At 39.1% G+C, this 21,647-nt stretch overlaps 1 protein-coding gene across 1 annotated transcript in view; it reads left to right on the top strand.

The window, feature by feature from the left end:
* The window catches only part of LOC130103394 (dynein axonemal heavy chain 2-like), a gene marked incomplete at its 5' end in the record, with an annotated part of 130,985 nt that overhangs the window by 46,127 nt on the left and 63,211 nt on the right, over positions 1–21,647 (top strand). The window contains 14 exons of the mRNA XM_056269646.1: positions 739–877; positions 1,828–2,045; positions 2,223–2,324; positions 2,405–2,530; positions 2,625–2,735; positions 3,918–4,106; positions 4,203–4,306; positions 8,926–9,115; positions 9,201–9,381; positions 12,358–12,485; positions 15,572–15,724; positions 16,324–16,449; positions 18,533–18,751; positions 21,434–21,551. Of these exons, the coding sequence (XP_056125621.1) occupies positions 739–877; positions 1,828–2,045; positions 2,223–2,324; positions 2,405–2,530; positions 2,625–2,735; positions 3,918–4,106; positions 4,203–4,306; positions 8,926–9,115; positions 9,201–9,381; positions 12,358–12,485; positions 15,572–15,724; positions 16,324–16,449; positions 18,533–18,751; positions 21,434–21,551 (2,104 nt within the window). The remainder of the gene's footprint in view (positions 1–738; positions 878–1,827; positions 2,046–2,222; positions 2,325–2,404; positions 2,531–2,624; positions 2,736–3,917; positions 4,107–4,202; positions 4,307–8,925; positions 9,116–9,200; positions 9,382–12,357; positions 12,486–15,571; positions 15,725–16,323; positions 16,450–18,532; positions 18,752–21,433; positions 21,552–21,647) is intronic.

Consider the following 21,647-nt stretch of genomic DNA (forward strand, 5'->3'; position numbering starts at 1 on the left):
GGTTACATTATCCAGCTATATACACAACACACTCCTGACCTTCCTCACACACGGCTCTTTTTCAATAAACACCAGTCACATTAGATCACAGAGTGGTCCTCTCTACATGTGAGGCACAATCTCACTGTAAATGATAATCATCTCACACACACTCATAGTTGAGTTCAGAGTCACACATCTGTTTTGTTGCAGCTGACGAGGAGAGTAAACATATATATCCAAACGCGCATACCTATGACTAAAGACTTGATGCGCATGTGCACGCCGTCGGCGTTTTCACGGGTTTGCGCAGAGATAACCTTTTTTTTACAAAAATTTTCAAGGCTTGCACCTTGGAATCTATTTCAGGGTTTGCATTCTCGAGCCACCAGTCACTGTTTTGTGCGGATGAGCGGGCCGGAGCGCGCTGCGTGTTTTCTGTTAGAACGGTGTCGTGTAAGCGGCCCCTAAGTTAATAACTAATGATCTTTGCAACGGAAGTGAATCAATCAATCAATCAAAACTAACTTTAGCTGGACAATAACTTTATTCTAGAGCTGCTGTAAAGCCAAAACAATCTCTGTTACTGTAATTTCCGATTATCACTGTAAAGCTGCTTTGGAACAATCTATTTTGTTAAAAGCGCTGTATAAATGAAGGTGACTATTGACTAAACAGTGGCTGTCAGCCTGGATCTCCTGTGTGTACTAGTGTTTGTAAACACACCTGTGATGGCTTCTTTAATTTTTCTTTCTTTAGAACATCTTTCTGGCAGATGACATACGTAAGCAGTTGGTTCGTGAGACGGCTGAGTTTGATGACGTCAACTCCAGTTGGAAGATCATCATGGGCCGACTCGATGAGGACAAAAATGCTCTCAGAGGAACACACCACCCAGGTGATAAAGGGATGGTGCTGGATGTCACCGCCCTCAGTGGTGATAAAAAATGCCTGACTGGAGAAAGTCAGTTCAGTTGACCGCTAGCTTGGCAACACTCCTTGGCAGATGGATGAAGTGTGTCCAGGTCACATTTCATCTGGGAAAACATTTTATTTTGCATAAAGAACATAAAACAGGTTAATCATTAAGAATTTTGCAATGCAGAATTATTTGAATGACAATGAAGTACAAACATAATTCATTCAGGCATCTTTGCAGATTCCACTATTCTCATTACTGTAATTCCCAGACTTCTTTGTCAGTCTAACCTTTTTTAGTTTATATTTACTTGAAGTACCCTCTGAGATTAATATTATAGTTAATATTTCAGTTATTCAACAGCAAATGTGCATGTTCACATTTCTCTGATGTCGGTTGATTTATTTTTATGATTTAAGTATTAGCTTTTTTTCTCACTGACTCCCTACAGTTCCCTCCTGATTTTTTTTTTTTATTAGGTTGGAAAAAACATGTACAGTAAATGCAGAACAACTGCAAAGTACAAATACTGCCATCACACACACACACACACCAAATGTGTTTTCTTGTATTCTAGTATTGTTCTAGTATTATTTTATTGAGAGTACAGCTCCTTCTGTTTAACGTTTTTTTAGACCATCAATAAAATGTGACAACTATGAACAACAATTTAGCATCTTTTACCATATCACATCAGGCAAAACATTTAGTATTGTATAGGTTGTTCTTGCTAATGGAAACCAATACTAAACATCTATAAAGCTCTTTAGATTGAAAGGAGGGTCTTTCTTTTCTACAGTGGACATATTGAGCGTTGCAGTTTCTACTGGAAAAATGTGTTACACTTCTGAATACTAAGATGTGAACATGTAAAGAAAGAACGGGTAATAAAGAACACATGTATGTTCCTTTTTTTTATGTTGTCTCAGGTCTTCTAGAGAAGCTCTTAGAAATGAACACTAGGTTAGAGGAAATTCAGAAGTCGCTGGACATGTACCTGGAGACCAAACGGCAGGTCTTTCCTCGATTTTACTTTCTGTCTAACGATGACCTCCTGGAGATCCTGGGTCAGTCACGCAACCCTGACGCTGTGCAGCCGCACCTCAAGAAGTGCTTTGACAACATCAGAAGTCTTCGCATCAACAAGGTACAGACACACTAGAGCTGAGTGACATGACCAAAATCTTATACTGTATGTGCAGTTGAGCAATTTTATATCACATTATTTGTATATATTTAACATTTCAGAAATGTATGGGATTCAGCATGAATATTAGTTTAATAATCTGTTTGTTTGTATGTGTGTGTGTGTGTGTGTGTGTAGGTTGGGATCAGTAACAGCAAGTCGGAGGCCAGTGGGATGTTCTCAGCTGATGGGGAGTTTGTTGACTTCACTCATCCTGTTCTTCTGGAGGGGCCAGTGGAGGTGTGTTTCTAACACACAGTCCAACACAGCCTTTCTTGACAAATGCATTCTCCATTGAGCTTCTCGTCTTGTATGTGTAGGCGTGGTTGTGTGATGTCGAGCGAACCATGCGCTGGAATCTGAAGGACTGTCTAAAGAACTGTTCCGGGGCTCTCAAGAAGATGCCAGGAAAGAGGGGCAAATGGGTGCGAGACTGGCCAGGACAGGTGTGTGTGTGTGTGTGTGTGTGTGTGTGTGTGTCTGTGTGTGTGTGTACATGCAGCAATTACACAGCATAATGTGCTTTGCTTGTCTTTCCAGATGTTGATCACAGCCAGTCAAATCCAGTGGACCACAGATGTCACCAGAGCCCTCATGACCAGCAAAGAGAGAGGAGATAAATCTGCCCTTAAATCACTAAAAAAGAAACAGGTGAGAGGAGCTGAGCAGTTACAGATTTGGGCTAGTGATTCACAGGCCACCGGTTTAAACATCTGAAAGGCCAATTTATGAATTATACGAATTTATGCTGCCATTGTCCTCTTGGTAAAGAAAGATAGTTAGGCCCTAACTGCAATTAAATGTACAATAAAGGTCTGTACATTACATTTTTGTCCCACCAGCGACAGGTGGAAAAGTGTTTGAATCCAAAAAGGATTAATTAATTAATTAATTAAATATTTATTTAATATGTATATAAATATTTATTTAATATGTATAAACATATACTGTGTGTATATACTGTGTGTGTGTGTGTGTGTATATATATATATATCATGGACTAATTATAGTTACAGTCCAAAACATGTAAATTAATATTTTATACTTTCATTTAGTGTCAGATGTGGTATGCAAAGGAATTAAATATTCTAATAATTATATCTAGATCGAATCTGCAGACTTTTCCCCCATTTTCTTTGCCAATTTAGAAGGAAATCTGTAGGATTCTCTGGAATGAATTACAACATGGTGTTAAATAAAGCTGAGGATACTACACACTTGTTAGTAGCTGAAAGCAAAATAAAAATCATCCCTAATATTTAATTAACAAACACACAAGCAGTAAGGGATTTGTCGAATTTTCTGAATGACAGGTGTTTTGATTCTGCAGAAATCTGCGGAGCTCTCTGTGGAGTCTTACGGGCACAGATTCAATGCGAGTCTGCTAATAACTGGTGGATGAACTCCATATACACTACTGACTTCACTCAAAACCCTTTATGGGAAATGAGTTATTCATTTTATGTGTGTTTGTACTTGGAGCACAGGATACACTACATACACAAGTTAATTAAGGACGGCAGCTCAAATGAATTTAATCCAATCACATCTTATAAGCCAAAGCCAGTGAGACACAGAGAATGGCTTAGGCCTGTCTCTGTCTTTGAGAGTTGAGATTTAGTCTCAGAGCATGGCTTCTTGGGCTTAAGGAAGGTGGGGATTTTTTTGATGTTAATTTACATTTACATTACACGTCTCAGCTGATGTTTACCGAGTATGTTTGGAGTAACAGCGGCTAGGTTTGATCTGGAACCCCCGATCCATAAAATTAGTTTGCGTTGCGTCTGAGTGTGCCTGTCTTCTAGTAATGAGTGTTTGCATTGTGTTACTCAGGTGTCCATGCTCAGTCAGTACTCTGAAGCCATACGAGGAAACTTAACGAAGATTCTGCGCTTGAAGATCGTCGCACTGGTCACCGTGGAGGTCCACGCCCGTGATGTCATCAGCAAACTGGCCAAAGCAGGCTGTTGTGACGTCAACGCTTTCGACTGGCTGTGCCAACTACGCCTGTACTGGGAAAAGGTTAGGGGGAAGGCAGGATGAAGGATGGAGAAAACGTATAGAATAGGCAGAAGGTCGTCAACACAACAGTCTAAATGTCTCTGTCTGTTTGTGTAGGATGTAGACGACTGCGTCATCAAACAGACCAACACACACTTTCGCTATGGCTATGAGTACCTGGGCAACTCAGGTCGTCTGGTCATCACCCCCCTCACAGACAGGTAACACATATGATCAATTTGAAACCATATGTACAGTCGAAACCCTTTCAGGCAAGTCATTTCAATCGGCGGCCATCTTTGAAACGCCTCTTGGACAGCTATTTTAGTCATGCAAGTACAGCTCCTCTCTCTTTAACCCTCTGGAGTTCTTCGTTTTCCAGTCACACTCAAGACCTTCGCGGTCAAAAGTGACCGGACCCCTGAAATCAATTTTTATTTTATTTTCAGTAAAATCAATTAAATTTATTTTTTGTTCAATAATATTTTTTCTTTTTCTTTTTTGTGTTTTGAGAGAATTTTATGAAAATAATTAATATTTATGCAATAATTATGATAAATTTTTTCCCATTGAATATAATAGAAAATTTATATATATATTTTTTTATTATTATTTTTTAATTAATGCTGTATTTCAGGTTAAAGTGGATCCTTGGCCTATAGAAAACATTTTTTTAAATCACATTGGAGCCATCTGGTGGATGTAGTGAGCATAATTATCATGCAATATCATATTTTAACCACTAGATGGATTTACAGCCTCTGTAGAAAGGCTTGTGAATTCTAGTTGTTTTTGCACATATTTGCCTATTTTTTTCAGGTTGTGGATTTTAATTTATAATAAGTGATTCTCAAAGACTATTTTTGTCAAGTTTTTTGTTTGTTTGGTTGTTTTATTTTATTTTTAAAAAATAAAATAAAAATTATATTCTTTTCGCATAGACATGAAAATCACTATCCAAACTTAAATGGTTGTAATTCAAGAATGCTTTGGAATATAGACCTATGGTTGGTCTTGTTTTAAAGAAGACATTTGCCAGATTATTGTAGACGTGAAAGAAATTATGAAAGTGAAACAGAAAAAAAGTTATGAAAGTTTGAGTTAATAAAAATGAACAATGTAAAATTTTTATTATTTATATTTTATATAAAATATATATATTATAAAATATATTTTACTCTAAAACTGCAAGAAAATGAAAGCCAAAAATCTTAAGAAGTTTTGTTCCAAATTTTAGGTTGATATCTCAAAAAATAAGCTTTCAGTCAAGATTTTATTTTGGCGCATACCAAACTTTTTCACTAGATGCATGGAACGCCAAGCTTCCTTACTGACCATATAAGGGCGCCTCCATTTTCATATATGTTTTGAGTGATCTGAACCATGTATTTCAATAATTTTCATACAATTTATGAAGTAGACATCCTATTCAGAAGTAGTATGGGTGGTTTGACAGTATTTGATTTGAATTCAACCTCTAATAAACACATCAAAAGAGCACATATGTGCTGCAATAGGCCTGGAGGTTACTAGGGAAGAATTCCATCGTTTGATCTTACACTGTGTGTGTGTGTGTGCAGTGTGCGTGTGTTCAAGAGAGAGAGACATAGTGTGTGACCTTTGCATTTTGGACCCAATGTCTCCCCTTTATTTGATTCATTGATTTGATTTCACATATTCTCACATTTCTCTGTTACAGTTTCACCAGTCTCATATTTCCCTATGTGTGTGTGTGTGTGTGTGTGAGCATGTCTATTTTGCAACCTTGATGGCTTACAGTCTCATGCTTTCATATCTGTGTGCTTTTTATTCCTTACATTGATGAATAATTGCTTTTATTTCACACATTTCCCAAAATTAGCTTTTGCAATGACACACGTTCATTTGTGTGTGCGTGTGTTTTTGTGTGTATAAGTGTGTGTGTGTGTGAGTGTATTTGTCTGTTTTGCACTCTTGATGTTTTAGAGATTCACCCCTTCACTGTGTTATGCTTTTTTTCTGCATCGTGGCTGATTTGTAGATTGTACGCACAAAAAAACCTCTGTATTTTCATATTTTTGCCATTTTCCCATTCATATCCTATGGCCGGTCATTTTTGACCGAAGGCCATGAGTGTGACTATTTTTTTTACTACCACTTAGACTTTTCAAATCATGTCCCCAATTTTTTTGTGTGTTCATATACCAAGTACCATAAAAGTCACCAAGTTTCGTACCATTCCAATGAAGCTACGATTTTTAACATTTTTTTATTTAAAAACTTCCGGTCGGAAACGACCGAAGAACACCAGAGGGTTAAATTGGAAAAATTCTTCAAAGCTGTTCAGCAAGCTTACGATTAAATTTCATATTTGCAATCACCAATGAAATCTGACAACAACTGTATCATAAATGTGGTTTCTTATGCTCAAATAGCGTTAAAGTTAGTTTTTTCAGGCTGGAGCAGCCAATGCGCATGCGATTGGCTCTTTTATTTAGAAGGCGGGACTTGTTCAGCCATATTGGGCGTTGCATTTCTTCCATTCATAGTAATACGAGTGCACTGTCTTTCTATATGAAGTCTTTAGTATAGTGCAGGTCTTAAAACAAAACCCTTATTTTAACATATAAAAACTTTTGAATAAAATTCATAAAAAGATTGCAATCATTCTCAATCTTCTTTTTTTTTGTCCCCCCCCCCAAAAATGGATTTTGCCAGTTACTTATCTGTCCACTTCAAAAATATATACCTGTAGTAATAGATATTCCAAAGGTACATGGTGCGTGAATTCTGAATGTTTTAAATGTCATAAGAAATGAAAAATAACAAAAATGTCATAAACATTTAAATGTCATGAATATAAAAAAAAAAAACTTTATTTTACATTACATTAGTCCCCCATGGTGGAAAGTTCAGACACTTTGTTTTCATTATTATTATTATTTGAATCTATTTTCACATTTTGGAATAAAAGTGAAGTCATTATGTGGTGACCAAAAATGAACTGATTGAACAAAATCAAAAACTCTTATATTTTAGGGTTTTGAGAAATAAGCCGCTCTTTGTTATAAATGACATCTCTGCACACACCAAACATTCTTTATGAAGAGACGCTTTTTAAGTTCCCATATACTCTATCCCAGGCACTTTACTGCCTGCTTTAATTCACTCATCCATTTTCAGAAATTTAATTGTGTTTATTATTATTGTTTTTATTTTAGTTGTGTAATGAAATTCATACATTCATATGTTTGTCGATAAAATAAAAAATTGTCATGCATTTTATGAATGAAGCTTTAAATCAAAAGGTCAGTGGCCGGTTGCTTGAAACCCCTCCAGTGATTTGACTAAAGAGTATCCCTGAGGGGGAAATAAATGCCTGAGGTTCGGGATTTCTTTAGGAGCGGTGCAACAAACGTTGGTTGTTTAGTTACGAAATCTCCCACAGTTAACGGAAAATAACGGACTGCTGACCTTTACTACAACTATACAGCTGTACAACAATATTTGCTTTATGGAGATCATGTATGTGGGTCTGGCAGACAACACAGCATCCTAAAATACGAACACTTGCACGCACACCGATGCCACCAACCCTAAAAATCCTTCTGTGCCACAGAGCGCCACTAATACTTTTCAATAAAAATATATTTTGCCCCAATTAACAGAACTTAAAGAAACACTTAAGCAATTAAGGGGAAACATTTAATGACGTCCTTAAGTGGACCCTTAGGTTTTTTCTTCCAACCGATGTTTCACCGATGTATCCTTAACCTTATAAATTGGATTTTCTTAACTTGAGGGCTTAGTCGCAACCAGGCCCTGATAACCAGTTCCCTCAGACAGAACACAGTAACATCCGAGTGAATCATGTAGTATTGTACTCTCACTCTTGATATGTATATTTGAGTTCATGTACATGCCTGGGTGTCACTATGCATGTTGATGCATTAACACCACCAAGACCTCTGGCTGAGATATAATCACCTACACTCTCATATTATACTATAACTCTCATATTACTAGAGATATCAATATCTCGTGTGACAGTCAACTCCTGCATTTGACTGATGTGATCAGCTGCTTTGTAATGATCATTATGGGGACTCTGATGCTGTTATCTGACTTCTGCCATTATCCAAGTCATTATGAGTGAGAGACAGGGATCATGTTATTAACCTTATCAGTCAAGATCTTACCTCCCCATCAGTAGAGCACACCTGCACATAGAGGAAGAGCGAGAGAGAGAGGAGCTCCAGATGTCTCCGTGTGATAATAGAACAGAAATGTGAATAATTTCGTCTACTTGAAATTATGCAGAGATTCCAGCTAGGAAGTGGAGTCAGGAGTCAATGGCGGATTTCCTGTTGTGTGCCTTCAGAGACTGCTAAAAATCAGCACAGAACGTGCCTCCAGTGGAATGAAAGGAAGAATCTAATCCGGGTTTATTATGTTGAGAGGGTGACATCTTAAGCCCACTCAAGGACATGGACAATGTGCTTAAGCCTGTCTGTCTCTTTTCCATCTGTGAATGCGCTTACGGATTCATGTGATTTGAGTGAATTTCAGTGTGTGTGCAGTGTGTCTATCCCTGTTTCTATTCTAGCCCTAAGAATTGTCAAGACATATTCACAGAAGTTATTTGTTACAAATCCTCCTTTTAGTGGTGTACTTTAAGAATAAAACGGGCCATAAAACATGATAAAGAAAGAAAGTGACAAATGTGACCAACTCCATGCATATCTACAGTATGTTTTTGCCTTAACAAGCCATGATTAGCCAGAACACATTATATAAATGTGTAAATATCATATATGTCAGTGTATGTATGTATCACAGAATGTGTTTGTTCTCTGTGTAGGTGTTACATGACTTTAACCACAGCGCTGCATCTGCACCGGGGCGGCTCTCCCAAAGGCCCTGCTGGAACTGGGAAGACAGAGACAGTTAAAGATCTGGGTAAATCTTTGGGCATGTACGTGATAGTGGTTAACTGCTCAGAGGGCTTGGACTTCAAATCTATGGGCCGCATGTACTCCGGGCTGGCTCAGGTATCCAGTAAATCACATCATTCAAGCACTTAAACTCAACAACAGTAAATGTAGTGTTGTTGAATATGTGCTTATGTCTCTCCAGACTGGTGCGTGGGGCTGTTTTGATGAGTTTAACCGGATAAACATTGAGGTCCTGTCCGTGGTGGCTCAGCAGATCCTGTCAATCCTGTCTGCTCTGTCTGCGGGACTCAACAAATTCACCTTTGAGGGAAGACAGATCAACTTGGTCTGGTCTTGTGGAATCTTCATCACCATGAACCCAGGTGCTCAAAACTCACCATTATGTTTCTCCATCAAGCCAACTTACTTTCTTCTGTGGAACACAAAACAACTATCTTTTTCTCCATATAGTGAAAGTAAATGAGGACTGTCAAGCACCTTAAAGTCCCCATGAATTCAAAATTGACCATACTTACTTTGTTTGCCTAAATTGATCATTTTGTGGTGAACAATTAATCCATGCAAGTCAATCCACACAAAAAATTTTTTTGGCTTCGTAATCTTTAATCAAAATCTGAAATTTCCCCTCCCCTCTGCATTGGAGGACCTTCCCTGATGACGTAGGTTTGACGGTTTGGGTGTCTGCTTAACATCCGTAACCACGCCCCTCCAAATGACAGTAGACAGGCTGAATGAAAACACCTACTTTTCTAGATCCAATCAGGTGCTAGTTGGAAAAAGGGTTTTTTAGGGTTTTTATTCATTTATTTTAAGAGATTGACAGCCCAAGTCCTCATTTACTTGCAATGAGTAAAATAACCCTTTTATATTCCTTTTTTCGGGTGTGTTCACACTTGTCATGTTTGGTTAGATTAAAACGAACCCTGGTGCCATTTCTCTGTTAGTGCGGTTCATTTGAATAAGTATGAACGCTGATATCTGAACCCTGGTGCCACCAAACAAGCGGACCGAGACGCTAAAAAGATGAGTCTCAGTCCACTTTCAAACTAATTCTGGGCGGTTCGACTGAAATATGAACGCAACACGGACCCAACGAACCAAAAACAAGACATGATGTCACAAGATGTGACACTCAAATAGACAGAATGCTCAAGCATATCTATTTTTTCTCATCATAGTCGCGATGTTGCCCATCACAGTTCGGTACAGGCATCAGAACCGTGTCTCCTCGCAGCAGATCTTCATTTGTGTGTGTGACGGAGGGATTCCTGCCGCTGTTTTGACTCCTTTACACATTATAGGGCTTAGTGGCCACATACGTGGACAGCACATTTTTGCTCTTATGTCCACAATTGTGTTCACTGCTGAATTGGTGGTGTTATGGACACGTATGGGGGTACTTATACTGCCATCTGGTAGTGTCAGAAATTTATAACACACTATGGTCAAAATTCAAAATGGCGGCAAACACAAGGAAAGATTCAAGTGGTAGCTCCATACACAAACGTCGACCAGTTAAGAAGTTCTGTCATATTTCATGGCTTATTCTGATTTAGATATTTATAAAAGCCTTGTATATTTGTCATGACATGCAAATTTGAAAAAAAAGTGCAAAACTACCAACTTTGTAGGTCGCTAAACATGAAGTACACGTATGTGTACTTATGGACTGAAGCTCCTCGAAACAGCTAATATACTAGTAAACATGCACACACATAAAATGGGAAAAAAGCTAGCTCTGATGCAGCTAAAAAGGTGCACATGGTCCCAATGACATAAATAACAATTAAATCACTAAATACATACGTACATACTTAAATTAGTTGGGTTGAAAATGTTAGTAAAAATGTAATATGCTAGTAAAAATGTGCACATGTAAATTAGCTTGTATATTATCCCATTGGAATAAATAACAAAAAAATAATGCAAACCTACATAAATTAAATTAATTTGTATTTGATTTTATCATGTTTTTATTTCCAGAGCGTTTTTCTGTGCAAAGAGCATTGGAGCTACTTTGGGTTAATTGATGGAGATAACACAGATTTGGATGTGTCTGATAACGATGATCCCTTAGAGATGTCTTATTGATCACAAGTTCAGTATGGTGTACCACAAGGCAGAAGGCTCAGTACTAGGACCGTTGCTGTTCACTCTATACATGCTCCCCTTGGGAGATATCATTAGGAAGCATGGCATTAGTTTTCACTGTTATGCTGATGATACTCAGCTCTATATTTCTTCACGCCCCGACGAAACTTGCCAATACAAAAAAACCTAATGCATTGCTGATATAAAAACTGGATGACTAGCAATTACCAACTTTAAAACTAAAAAATCTAAATTACGTCATGTGCTTTCAATGAAAAATGTGGAACAGTTAGTGCATTACATCAAGGCTAGATCATTGTAATGCTCTACTGGGTGGTTGCCCTGCACGCTTAATAAACAAACCTCAGCTGGTTCAAAACGCAGCCACTAGAGTTCTTACCAGAACCAGGAAGTATGACCATATTGCCCGGTTATGTCAACATTGCATTGGCTCCCTATTAACCATCGTATACATTTTTAAATATTGCAATGTTTCCATGTTGTTTTTACTCTCTGATAGTCAAAACATGTTAAAAAATATGTGTGTATGTGTTATTAATACATTAAAAAACAGTCAGGAAAAAAACTGCTGTGTTCAAGGCAGAAATAAAGGGTTTTTCATTCTATTACACAAAGGTGACTTTATTGTGTTTTATGGAAATTCGGACCATGAGTCCACATATGTGGACATCATTTTTCTCTAAAAGTACATCATATCAAAAGATGATTCTTAGTTTTTATTCTAATTAGGTTCCAATAAGCCCAAATAGCAAAGAGAATTAAAAAATGCTTGTAAAAAATCAGCTTGGGCCTTAAGAGGATAAACTCTTCACGAGTTCTCAGCTGGTCAAAATACCATCATATTTAGGCTACGCACACACAACGAGCGCATTTATCCACAGCACACAGCATTGTTTTGGATGTTCGGTAAGTCACGAAATATGCGTAATAAAAGCCGACCAATCAGGTTGTGAACATATCCCTATGCCTTTAGTGTTAAAATGCCAATGTGAAAGCTAAGCCAGACCAGGACTAAAAGCGAACCGAACTACAAGTGTGAACACACCCTCATATTCCACTGAATAAAGTCATACAGGTGAAACAATATATGGGTGAGTAAATATTGACAGAATTATTATTATAATTTTTAGAGTTAAAGAGTTGGCAATATATGTTTTAGTCTGTGCTTTTGTGGTTCTCATTGCCTTCCTCCCTCTCTTGTCTGTGTATGTATATTTCTTCTGTAGGCTACGCTGGTCGCACAGAGTTGCCTGATAATTTGAAGTCTATGTTTCGGCCGATCTCTATGGTAGTGCCAGATTCCACCCTTATAGCTGAGATCACACTTTTTGCAGAGGGTTTCAATAACTGCAAGGTACACACACACACACGCACACACAACTTCAGTCTGAAAGTTATTTAATTCTTCAAGCATTGAGTGGCTACACAGCATAATTAACACCAATTCAACCAGTGAACAACAAAACACTCCTTTCTGGACACTTAGAGGTTTTTCTTTTAAAGCATCATCTTTTTTAAATCGTGTCTCATTCACTGACAACCTTGAGAGCAAGGCTGTTTTGTCCATTTTAAAACCTTATTCTTAAGGGTGAAGTGAGTAATTTTTGTATGCTAAAATACATTCTCCTATTCCACACCTCCAAGTATCTATGATTCACCCATTTTATTATCCACCAAGTATCATTTAGGGCAGTAACAACACACCTCTCCTCAAAAAGCAGCACAATGAAAGCATCATTCATGTCTCTACCACTAACACCACTAATTCCTATTGTATAATTGAGTCATTTCTGTAAGTTCAGAGTATATGAAGAAAACAGTTGTTGGTGGAATTGAGAGAGCGGCTTATTATGGGATATTAGATTCTATTGAAGATGGCGGAGATCAACTCAGTTATGCAAACACAGATGAACTGGCTCACACACACACTTACACACTCCAGGGGGCTGATCCTACCGTCGGATTACCTCCAACACGCAGCAGGCATGCCAATTGTGAGTTTACGCACGCATGTGCGAGAGAGACATCCGACCGATGCGTAATGCCAACCCCTTCAAACACACACTCCACAAACACACACCCCTGTGGTTGACCAAATCCCACAAGTTTCCACTGGCTGCGTCCCCTCTCTTCCCCCTGCCTGCGCGCTCCAAACGGGAAGCCTCATTTGTTGATGCCGTACACAAGCCCGGCGGGCTGGCAGCGGCACAGGCATGGGGAATTGGACTCAGAATTACAAATAATGGACTTGAGATTAAGAGAGCTGGGAAGGGAACCAGCACCGGCCCCAGCCAAGCACAGAATGTCAATGGCAGATTTGATTGTCCCGGCATACTCGGCCCTCTTCCAGACACCCATCTGCATAGTCAATACGGCAGAATCATCGCGTGCTGTCGAAAGAGAACTATTACCTTTGCAAATGAAAGGAAATGGACATATCAATGCCGGGCCGTGTTAGAGAGAGAGAGCGGGAGAGTATTGCCCCGACGCACCGGAGTGTGCAGGTCTTGGTGTTATGAGCCATAACTGACAGCGAGATGACCGTCCCCTGCGAACCCATAGTCTGCTCAGCCTAGCGTGACTTTTGGCGCGTGTGTCCGTGTGTGTGTTCGCATGAGCGTTTGTGCCGGTATAAGTAAGACTGTTAGCAGGCAGTGTGGAAACGGAGCTGACATGGTAACCCTCACACACACACACTGACTTCTGCCTTCTGTTACATATTCACGGTATTCATGGAAACACACATACGCTCACTCGTATGCTTCAACCTTTTTTGCATTCTGTCGCTCTTAATCACACACATAAATAGCACCCATTGTGTTCATCTGTCATTATTTTTCATTTTAAAACAATAGTGCTTTTAATTGTTTTCTTTCCAATAATATTTCATTAATTACATCTTACCTTCAGACTGCTTATAGTTTATTCATGTTGAATTTACATTGGTGAATTATTGCTAATGGGCATTAAGCATGTGTATTGAAGCTCCTTTGTCTAATTTTACAGCCTAAATTAAATATGTTGATCGTATACAGCAATCGTGTCTTTTTCGAAATTTTGGACTAACAGCTCATTTCATATAGATTTGTTATGATCTTCTCTTTATGAACTTTTTGAAGCATTAAAGTGTCAGTTGCGTAGCTGTTAATGGAGGGACAGAAAGCTCTGAGATTTCATCAAAAAGAGCTTCATTTGTGTTTCGAAGATGAACGAAGTCTTACGGGTTTGGAACGACATGAGGTTGAGTAATTAATGACAGAATTTTTACTTTTGGCTGAACAATCCCTTTAATTAATTATTAGATTTTCATAAACTCAGGAACCCGCTGCAGTTCCCTCACAAGCCCCCAGGGGTTTGCGAAGCCCAGTTTAGGAAACCCTGCTGTAAAACAGTAGCCTGGTCCCACCAGACTCTCGTACATTTCATTTGTACGGAGAGTCTGGCATCGCTCCATTGACAAGCGCTAACTTCCTTGAAGGCGGGTACTCTGTTGAAGTCTAAAACTATTGGGCATGCCCAGAGCCACTCTGGATCTGCCATAACCAATCGCTGACGTTTGGTCGTGACGTATGACGACTCAAACTAGCGCACGACATCAACGTCATCGTTCTCAGCCACACCCTCTGTTCGCTGATTGGCCCAGTAAAAAATTGACCAGAGAAAACGAAAGAATACAGCACAATCCCAGACGTAGTACTGAAGGAAAAGGAAAATGAGCGGAAGTACGTAGGAGGGCGGAGCCAGGCTAGTAAAACAGTGGCATACAATGCAAAACATTACTGATTGGTTTGTAACACACTTTTTACTTAAGCTCTCCAAACACAATACATTTTTGCAAATTCGACAAAACCTTTTTGAATGGAAACCTCTTTTGAATCATTGTGTTTTCTTCGAGGTTGTTCATCTTACTGACTTTGATTTTGATTTCTTGGTCTCCATTCCTTCATAGATGAAAAAATGATGCAATAAAGGTTGTTGAATTTGTTCATTTACACCCCTCTCACTCCCGCTCATGCTCTTTCTTTATCTGCCCGTCTGATATATTACTGTATTACTGTCAGATTACTATACCTCTTCGCATGGTTACTGTTAGCTGTGGGTGTTCAAGGTCACATGATCCATTTTCTTAAGAGATTTCTATAATGTTAATGTCAACTGGAACTGTAGACACTATTATTTTCTTACCAAATGCTCCTGGACTTATTTTAGAAAATTCATATGTGAACTTTTCACGATCCAAACAATTCCCAACAGACAAAATCAGCTCTTGGCCTAAATTGTTCTCCCCCATTTTTCCAGTTTCACTCAAGAATATTAATGGGTTGTGAATGCAGTCTCATGCTAATTGTGTTCTCATCACATTATCATTGTATTTTGTCATTTAAAAAAAAAAAAAGCATTGTTAGACTTAGTCTCTGTCTCTTATTGTCTCTCTCTCAGGTTTTGGCTAAGAAGGTCTTCACTCTGTATTCTCTGGCAGTGCAGCAGTTGTCTAAACAGGATCACTATGACTTCGGTCTGCGAGCTCTCACCTCTCTGCTTCGCTATGCTGGAAAGAAGCGTAGAGCTTGTCCTGACATTGTCGATGAAGAGGTGAGGCACACAAATATATGCAGCATCCAATAAATCCAGAAACCAGAGTCCTGCTTCACCTGAATACACCTCAGTGCACGTTCAGTGAAACAGACAGTTTTTGTGTGTATGTGCACTGAACTATCAGTGTGTTTGTGTGTGTGAAGTGCTAATGCTGAGAGAGACATGTCACAAAAGCGTGCTCCTCTCTGGATGTGATAAAAAATTTATCAAAGGGGACAAAACCTTAAAAGAGAAGTCGAAAAGGACTCATAAGCCCCACACGAGTGCTCATCTCTCGCCACGTCTTTTTCTCTTTACTTCAATATCATCACCCATGGAAAAGGTGCCCCATGTTTATTTAAAGGTTCACATATGTGTAAAAGGTATGCTTGTTAAAATAAATGTCATTCGGAAGCAGTATGGCTACTGCTTTTGATTACAGAAGAGCAGGAAGGGCAGTTTTCAGATGTATCTGAGACCAGTTTTGCGGTCTCCTGCTCATAAATTAAGGTTGACATTTGGTCAAGTGAAGCTGGCCTACCTTAGCTTTGAAGATGTATTCCTGCACTGAGCTAATTTAACATCATTTTTTTTTCCCTCATACCCTTTGACCTCAGATCCTGCTGATGTCTATGAAGGACATGAACATTGCTAAACTTACCTCCATCGATCTGCCATTGTTTAACGGGATCATCCAGGATCTTTTCCCTGCCGTGGAAACGCCCACTATCGACTACGGAAAGGTAACCTGTCCCGTAGCGTTCATCTGGCCTCATAAAGCAACTGAAAGTCTGTGTCTATTTGTGTATGAATGTGTGCTCTGACTCACAGCTCTTAAAAGCATATCTTTTTGTGTGTTTTTGATTACACCCATCCTATTTTTCAGTGAACAGCTCTCACACAGGCTCTCTCTCACTGAAACGCCTTTCAAAAGATCCATTAAAGCCTGCAGATATTTTCCTGCCCTGTCTGTACACAATTCATACAGTCCACTTCTTTAATACAGATAAAGGCCAATGCAAAGGTGTTAGTGGGAGCTTAGTGGATAAATATTCTGACAAGCACCCAAAAGGTTGCTGTTTTAAAGCCAAGACAGTCTAATCTGTGGGCTGGAGAGTTACAGATATCCCAGTTTAACTTTGTGCCCTTGAAGTGTGTAGAGTGTAATGTCAGCGCCAATAACTCTAACTCAGGACATCCATCTAGAAATGACTTACTTCTAGTTGTCTCTGCACTTCCCTGCTGAGAAAATATCTTAACCAGCCTAGGCTGGTTTATTGGTCTCAGCTGGTCTCCCATCCTGGTCAGCCTGGTCTCTTGGCTGGTTTTAGAGCAATGTTTCTCAACCTTTTTGACTCCATGGCTCCATGTACATCTTTATTTTTTAGTGGTTTTTGTTTTTTTGTGGGGTATTATGAATTTATTTCTTCTGTTGAATACAAAAGATGATATTTGAAGAGTACAGTTGACTGTAGCAATTGACTACCCTAGTATTTTTTTTACATTCAATGGAAGTCAATGGGGTCCATCAACTGTAGAATTCTTCAAAATATCATCTTTTGTGTTCAACAGAAGAGAAAAACTCATACAGTTTTGGAAAACTTAAGGGTGAGTAAATGATGACATAATTTTCTTTTTTGGGTGAACTATCCCTTTAATATAAATGCATTTAAATAATTGAATGACTTCTTTGGTGCCCCCTGTTTGAGAACTACTGTTTAAGAGAGCTTTTAGAAGGATTTTGAACATTTTCAGCTGGTTAGGCTGAGAAACCAGCGCTGGCCACTAAACTAAACCAGCTAAACACTAGCTTGGCTAGACTGCGAGTCCAACTAGACCAGCTAAAGATCAGTTCTGGCTGTTTTAAGAGGCCCCCCCCCCCCCCCCCCCCCCCCCCCAGCAGAGTTTAGACTGGAAAAGAGAAAACACTTTTAATATCTTTAAAATGTCAAATCTCTGGTCAACTCAGGGATCTTTATTTTAGTACAAACTGTGTACAGTAGGTATACAAATTATTATTTAAATAGAGAATGCAAAGCTAAAACATAATTTGCTATATTTGATTCTCAAAATGTTTGAGAACCATCTTCAAGCACTTCAAAACCTGGCTTAATAAACCGCCTTCTGTTGTTTTGACTAATGCTTTGTCTAAATACACATTTAACTATATAAAACATGCCAAATGAGTGTTTAAACCTGTTCTGCTGAATACAGACTAATGCTCTTTCTGAGAAAGAGTTTTATGGAGTTTGCGACTCAGGTTTGGAGATATAAGGCAGATACCTCAGAACGTCTGCACAGCTGCTTCCTGCTCCTTCCACAATCAAATGCACAGACACACACACATAGACAGAAAGTACTATATTTCTCCTTCTCTGCTTCCACTCATGCACATCATAGTGTTTTATTGCTGTTATATTACCCATCCTGCATCCTCATCTCCACCTTACTTCAGCACAAGCGCCTCAGAGCCGTTCCCTTTATTCCTCCTCTCCATCTGTTTAACGAGTCGAGAGAGAACTTCGAGAGGGAGATTAAATTAACCCGAGAGTTTAGCATGGCTGCTTTAGTGCCTCTGGAGCAGTTCTGGTTGGTGCGACTTCACTCAGGGGTGCAGTATCAGCAGGTGTTTTTATTAAGATGGCCGCCCACCTCTTGCCAGTTCATTTGTCTTTAGTGCTTCAGTGAGATTCACCTCCACCGAAGGGATGTTTTTCCATCATGGAAAGAGTTTATGCAATGTTATGAAGCAATTAGCACATATTTGGTTATCAGAATTTCGACGTTACTCCGTCTTACACACGTTTTCTTTCTCTTTATCACTAGCTGAAAGAGGCTATAGAGGCAGAGATTCGTCTGAGCGGTCTCCAGGTGACCCCCTTCACCGTGACCAAGGTAATTCAACTGTACGAGACCAAAAACTCCCGACACTCCACGATGATAGTGGGGAAGACTGGCAGCGGCAAGACGGTCACGTGGAGGATCCTTCAGAACGCCCTCAGCACCATGCACCGCAACGGAGTACCCGAGTTCAACCTCATACGTGTGAGGCTTCTATCTAAACCTCATCTCTCAACTTTCTCTGGATCAATAGCTAGCTGTGTTGCTTTTTATGTGGTCTAAAGTGCAACAGGTCAATGCAAGGTTCCTCAATAACAAAGGGGCCCCGTTAGCTTTATCGAAATGAGTTGTCTCCATACATGACTAGTTTTAAGGGCAAAGATCATGCCTCTAAAACAAATGTCTTCGCAGCAGCTGTGTTAGAGCCTAAGAGGCTACGCCAACCTTCCATCCCTCATTACCATGAAAATGAACCGCCGTCAGCGGCCGCGCTAAGCATTTACCACCAAGACAACAGAGTTTCCCTTAAACACTCTTCGCTGTTTAGAGAACATGTGGCAACAAGGACTTAACACTCATTAAAAGCCCCCCTGACAGACTCACGGCTCACTCGTGGGTGTTTTGACAATCATGGCGTAGTCAAGACGGCAGCTAGCGCTAATTGTCGCCGCTTATGATCTCTTTCTTTTCACAGTTGGTTTGGCTCACTCCACCAAACCAACCAGCCACTCCACGCTGTGCTTTTAACGCAGTCATCGGCTGAGACTCCTCATGTCTAAAACCGTGTGTTTAGCGTTCATGTTTGTTCTGATCTTTTTTGTTTTCGCTTCTGTTGTTTTTCCCCGTCTTCTTGATTCTTTGTAACCCCTTTCACGTCTCTCCATCCCGGTGCGGGTAAAAATAGAAGAGTGGGGTTGGGGGAAATATGTGTTTCTCAGGTTTTTCTTCTTTAATGATGTTCCTGGAGTGTGTGTGTGTGTGTGTACGAGCGAGAGATGCAGGTGAGGTCTGAAAGATTGTTTTTATGCTTTGTTGATATTCTCAAAATCTTGTTTTTCTGTATAGATGTTATCCAAATTTGCCCCCTTTTGTACTGCACCCTATAACATGTTATGAATAGTATACTAATCTTACAGAGTTTAGTTCCAACCATGCTCCAACACACCTGGCTGCAATTTTCAAGTAAAACTAAAGAACCTGATTAGTTTATTCAGGTGGGTTTAATTAGCGTTGGAACTGCTGGAACGAGAAATGAGGGACCAGGTACTTGCTAAATTAAACATTTAACATAATGAGGTCAAGTGACAACATGTAGCATGCTGTTAGTTTTGGAATATTTGGTTGCGTTGAGAATAGCACATTACCAATTACAAAATTAGATTAAACACATAAAAATAAATAGAAGAAATAAAAAATAAAATAAAAAAAAAGACACTGAGTGAATACATTGTTTAACATTTCGTCTTATCGCAGTTGAAAACAGCTGTGCTGCCTAATATCTTTGTGGAAACGTTTAACATTATAAATTAGGGGTGTAACTATATGTTGTGTCACAATATATCGCAATACAAAAATATAACAATATGTATCGTGGATAGTGACAATATTTATTGTGTTTAGTTCACCCAAAATGAAAATTACTGTGCGTGAAAAAAAAAGTTTTCAGAGTTTTAGTGTCAGTACTACAATAAACTACTATTATATAATGTTGAATATAATGTATAATAATGCAAAGGGGGAATTGTGGGTCCTGATAATGCCAAATGTTTTATGTTACCAGTAAAAAGCCTACATTATTTAAATATATCTAGTCAGTGACTAGAGTGTAAGCATATTCGTCTAAAATAATTCAGTATTTTCAGCTTCAGAATCATGAATATTTTTATTCTGGTGTCACTATTGTCCTGTGCATTGGGTTACAAGTGCAAGCCTATTCATTTACACACACAATGTAATATCAAATTTAGCATTTTAATCAACAGTATATTTTCTGTTTACCTTTAACCATATGTCTTGGAGTATCGCAATAATATCATATCGTGAGTTTAGTATCATGATATGTATCAAATCGTGACATGAGGGTATTGTTACACCTCTATTATATATATATATTAAAGATATAAGTATATTTCTTCAAGTATATATGTATATATATATATATATCTTCTTAAAATATATATTTATATAATCTTATTTTTTGTAAGTATGCTATGCAGTAAGAACTATAGAATTCCAATTATTCTATAAACTAAAAAATAGAAGTCAGTGTACAGTGTATACAGCACAGTATCAGTAAGTGTGAGGTAGTGTTCCATTCTGAACATAGCCTAATTCTCTCCCGCTCTCTCCCTCCAGTGCTTTCGCCCCTGTCCTTGTCACTGTCTAATTCTCTGTGGGTTTGGGTACCTGTGGTGACTGAGTGTCTGTGGGTTTGGCGTCCTGGTGTTAGCATATGATTCTAAATCTCTGTTGGTTTACATCTCTAGGTACTCTCTGCCTAGTGTGTGTAATTCTTTACAGTTTGGGGGTCCATCTTGTTCCCCGCTCTGTCTGTGACTCAAGCTGCCATTTCTATTTGCATCCTCCCTTTCTCTCTCCCTCCTTCTTTCTGTCTCTCCATCTCTCGATGCCTGTCTCCTCTTTCATATCTGACTCAACACCCCTCCCTCTTTGCATATCTATTTCTGGTGCCTATCTCTATCTCTCCATGCAAACATCACTTCACCCTGTTTCCTCATTACCACCACTCCGTATAATACACACACCCACCCTTGAGTCTCCCGTGTGTCATTCTCTCACCGCTGTATGTTTGCTTCCTATCCTGTAGTTGAATAATTCCCTTCTACTTTAAACTCTGACCTTTTACCTTTGCTGATGCCCCTTTAGGAGTGTCCCCTGAACCCCAAGGCAGTGAGCCTGGGAGAGTTGTACGGAGAATACAACCTCTCCAGCAATGAGTGGACGGATGGCGTCCTTTCCTCACTCATGAGGGCGGCCTGTGCAGGTACATTTTGTCTTGTCTTGTCTTTGTTTTCTTTAAAGGTGCAGTATGTAAGAATGACAACTAGTGGTCGGAATAGGTACTGCAGCCGTTTCTCCC

Source organism: Rhinichthys klamathensis, unplaced genomic scaffold, assembly GCF_029890125.1.
Source record: "Rhinichthys klamathensis goyatoka isolate OS25496 unplaced genomic scaffold, OSU_Roscu_1.1 h1tg000286l_1, whole genome shotgun sequence".
NCBI lineage: Eukaryota > Metazoa > Chordata > Actinopteri > Cypriniformes > Leuciscidae > Rhinichthys > Rhinichthys klamathensis.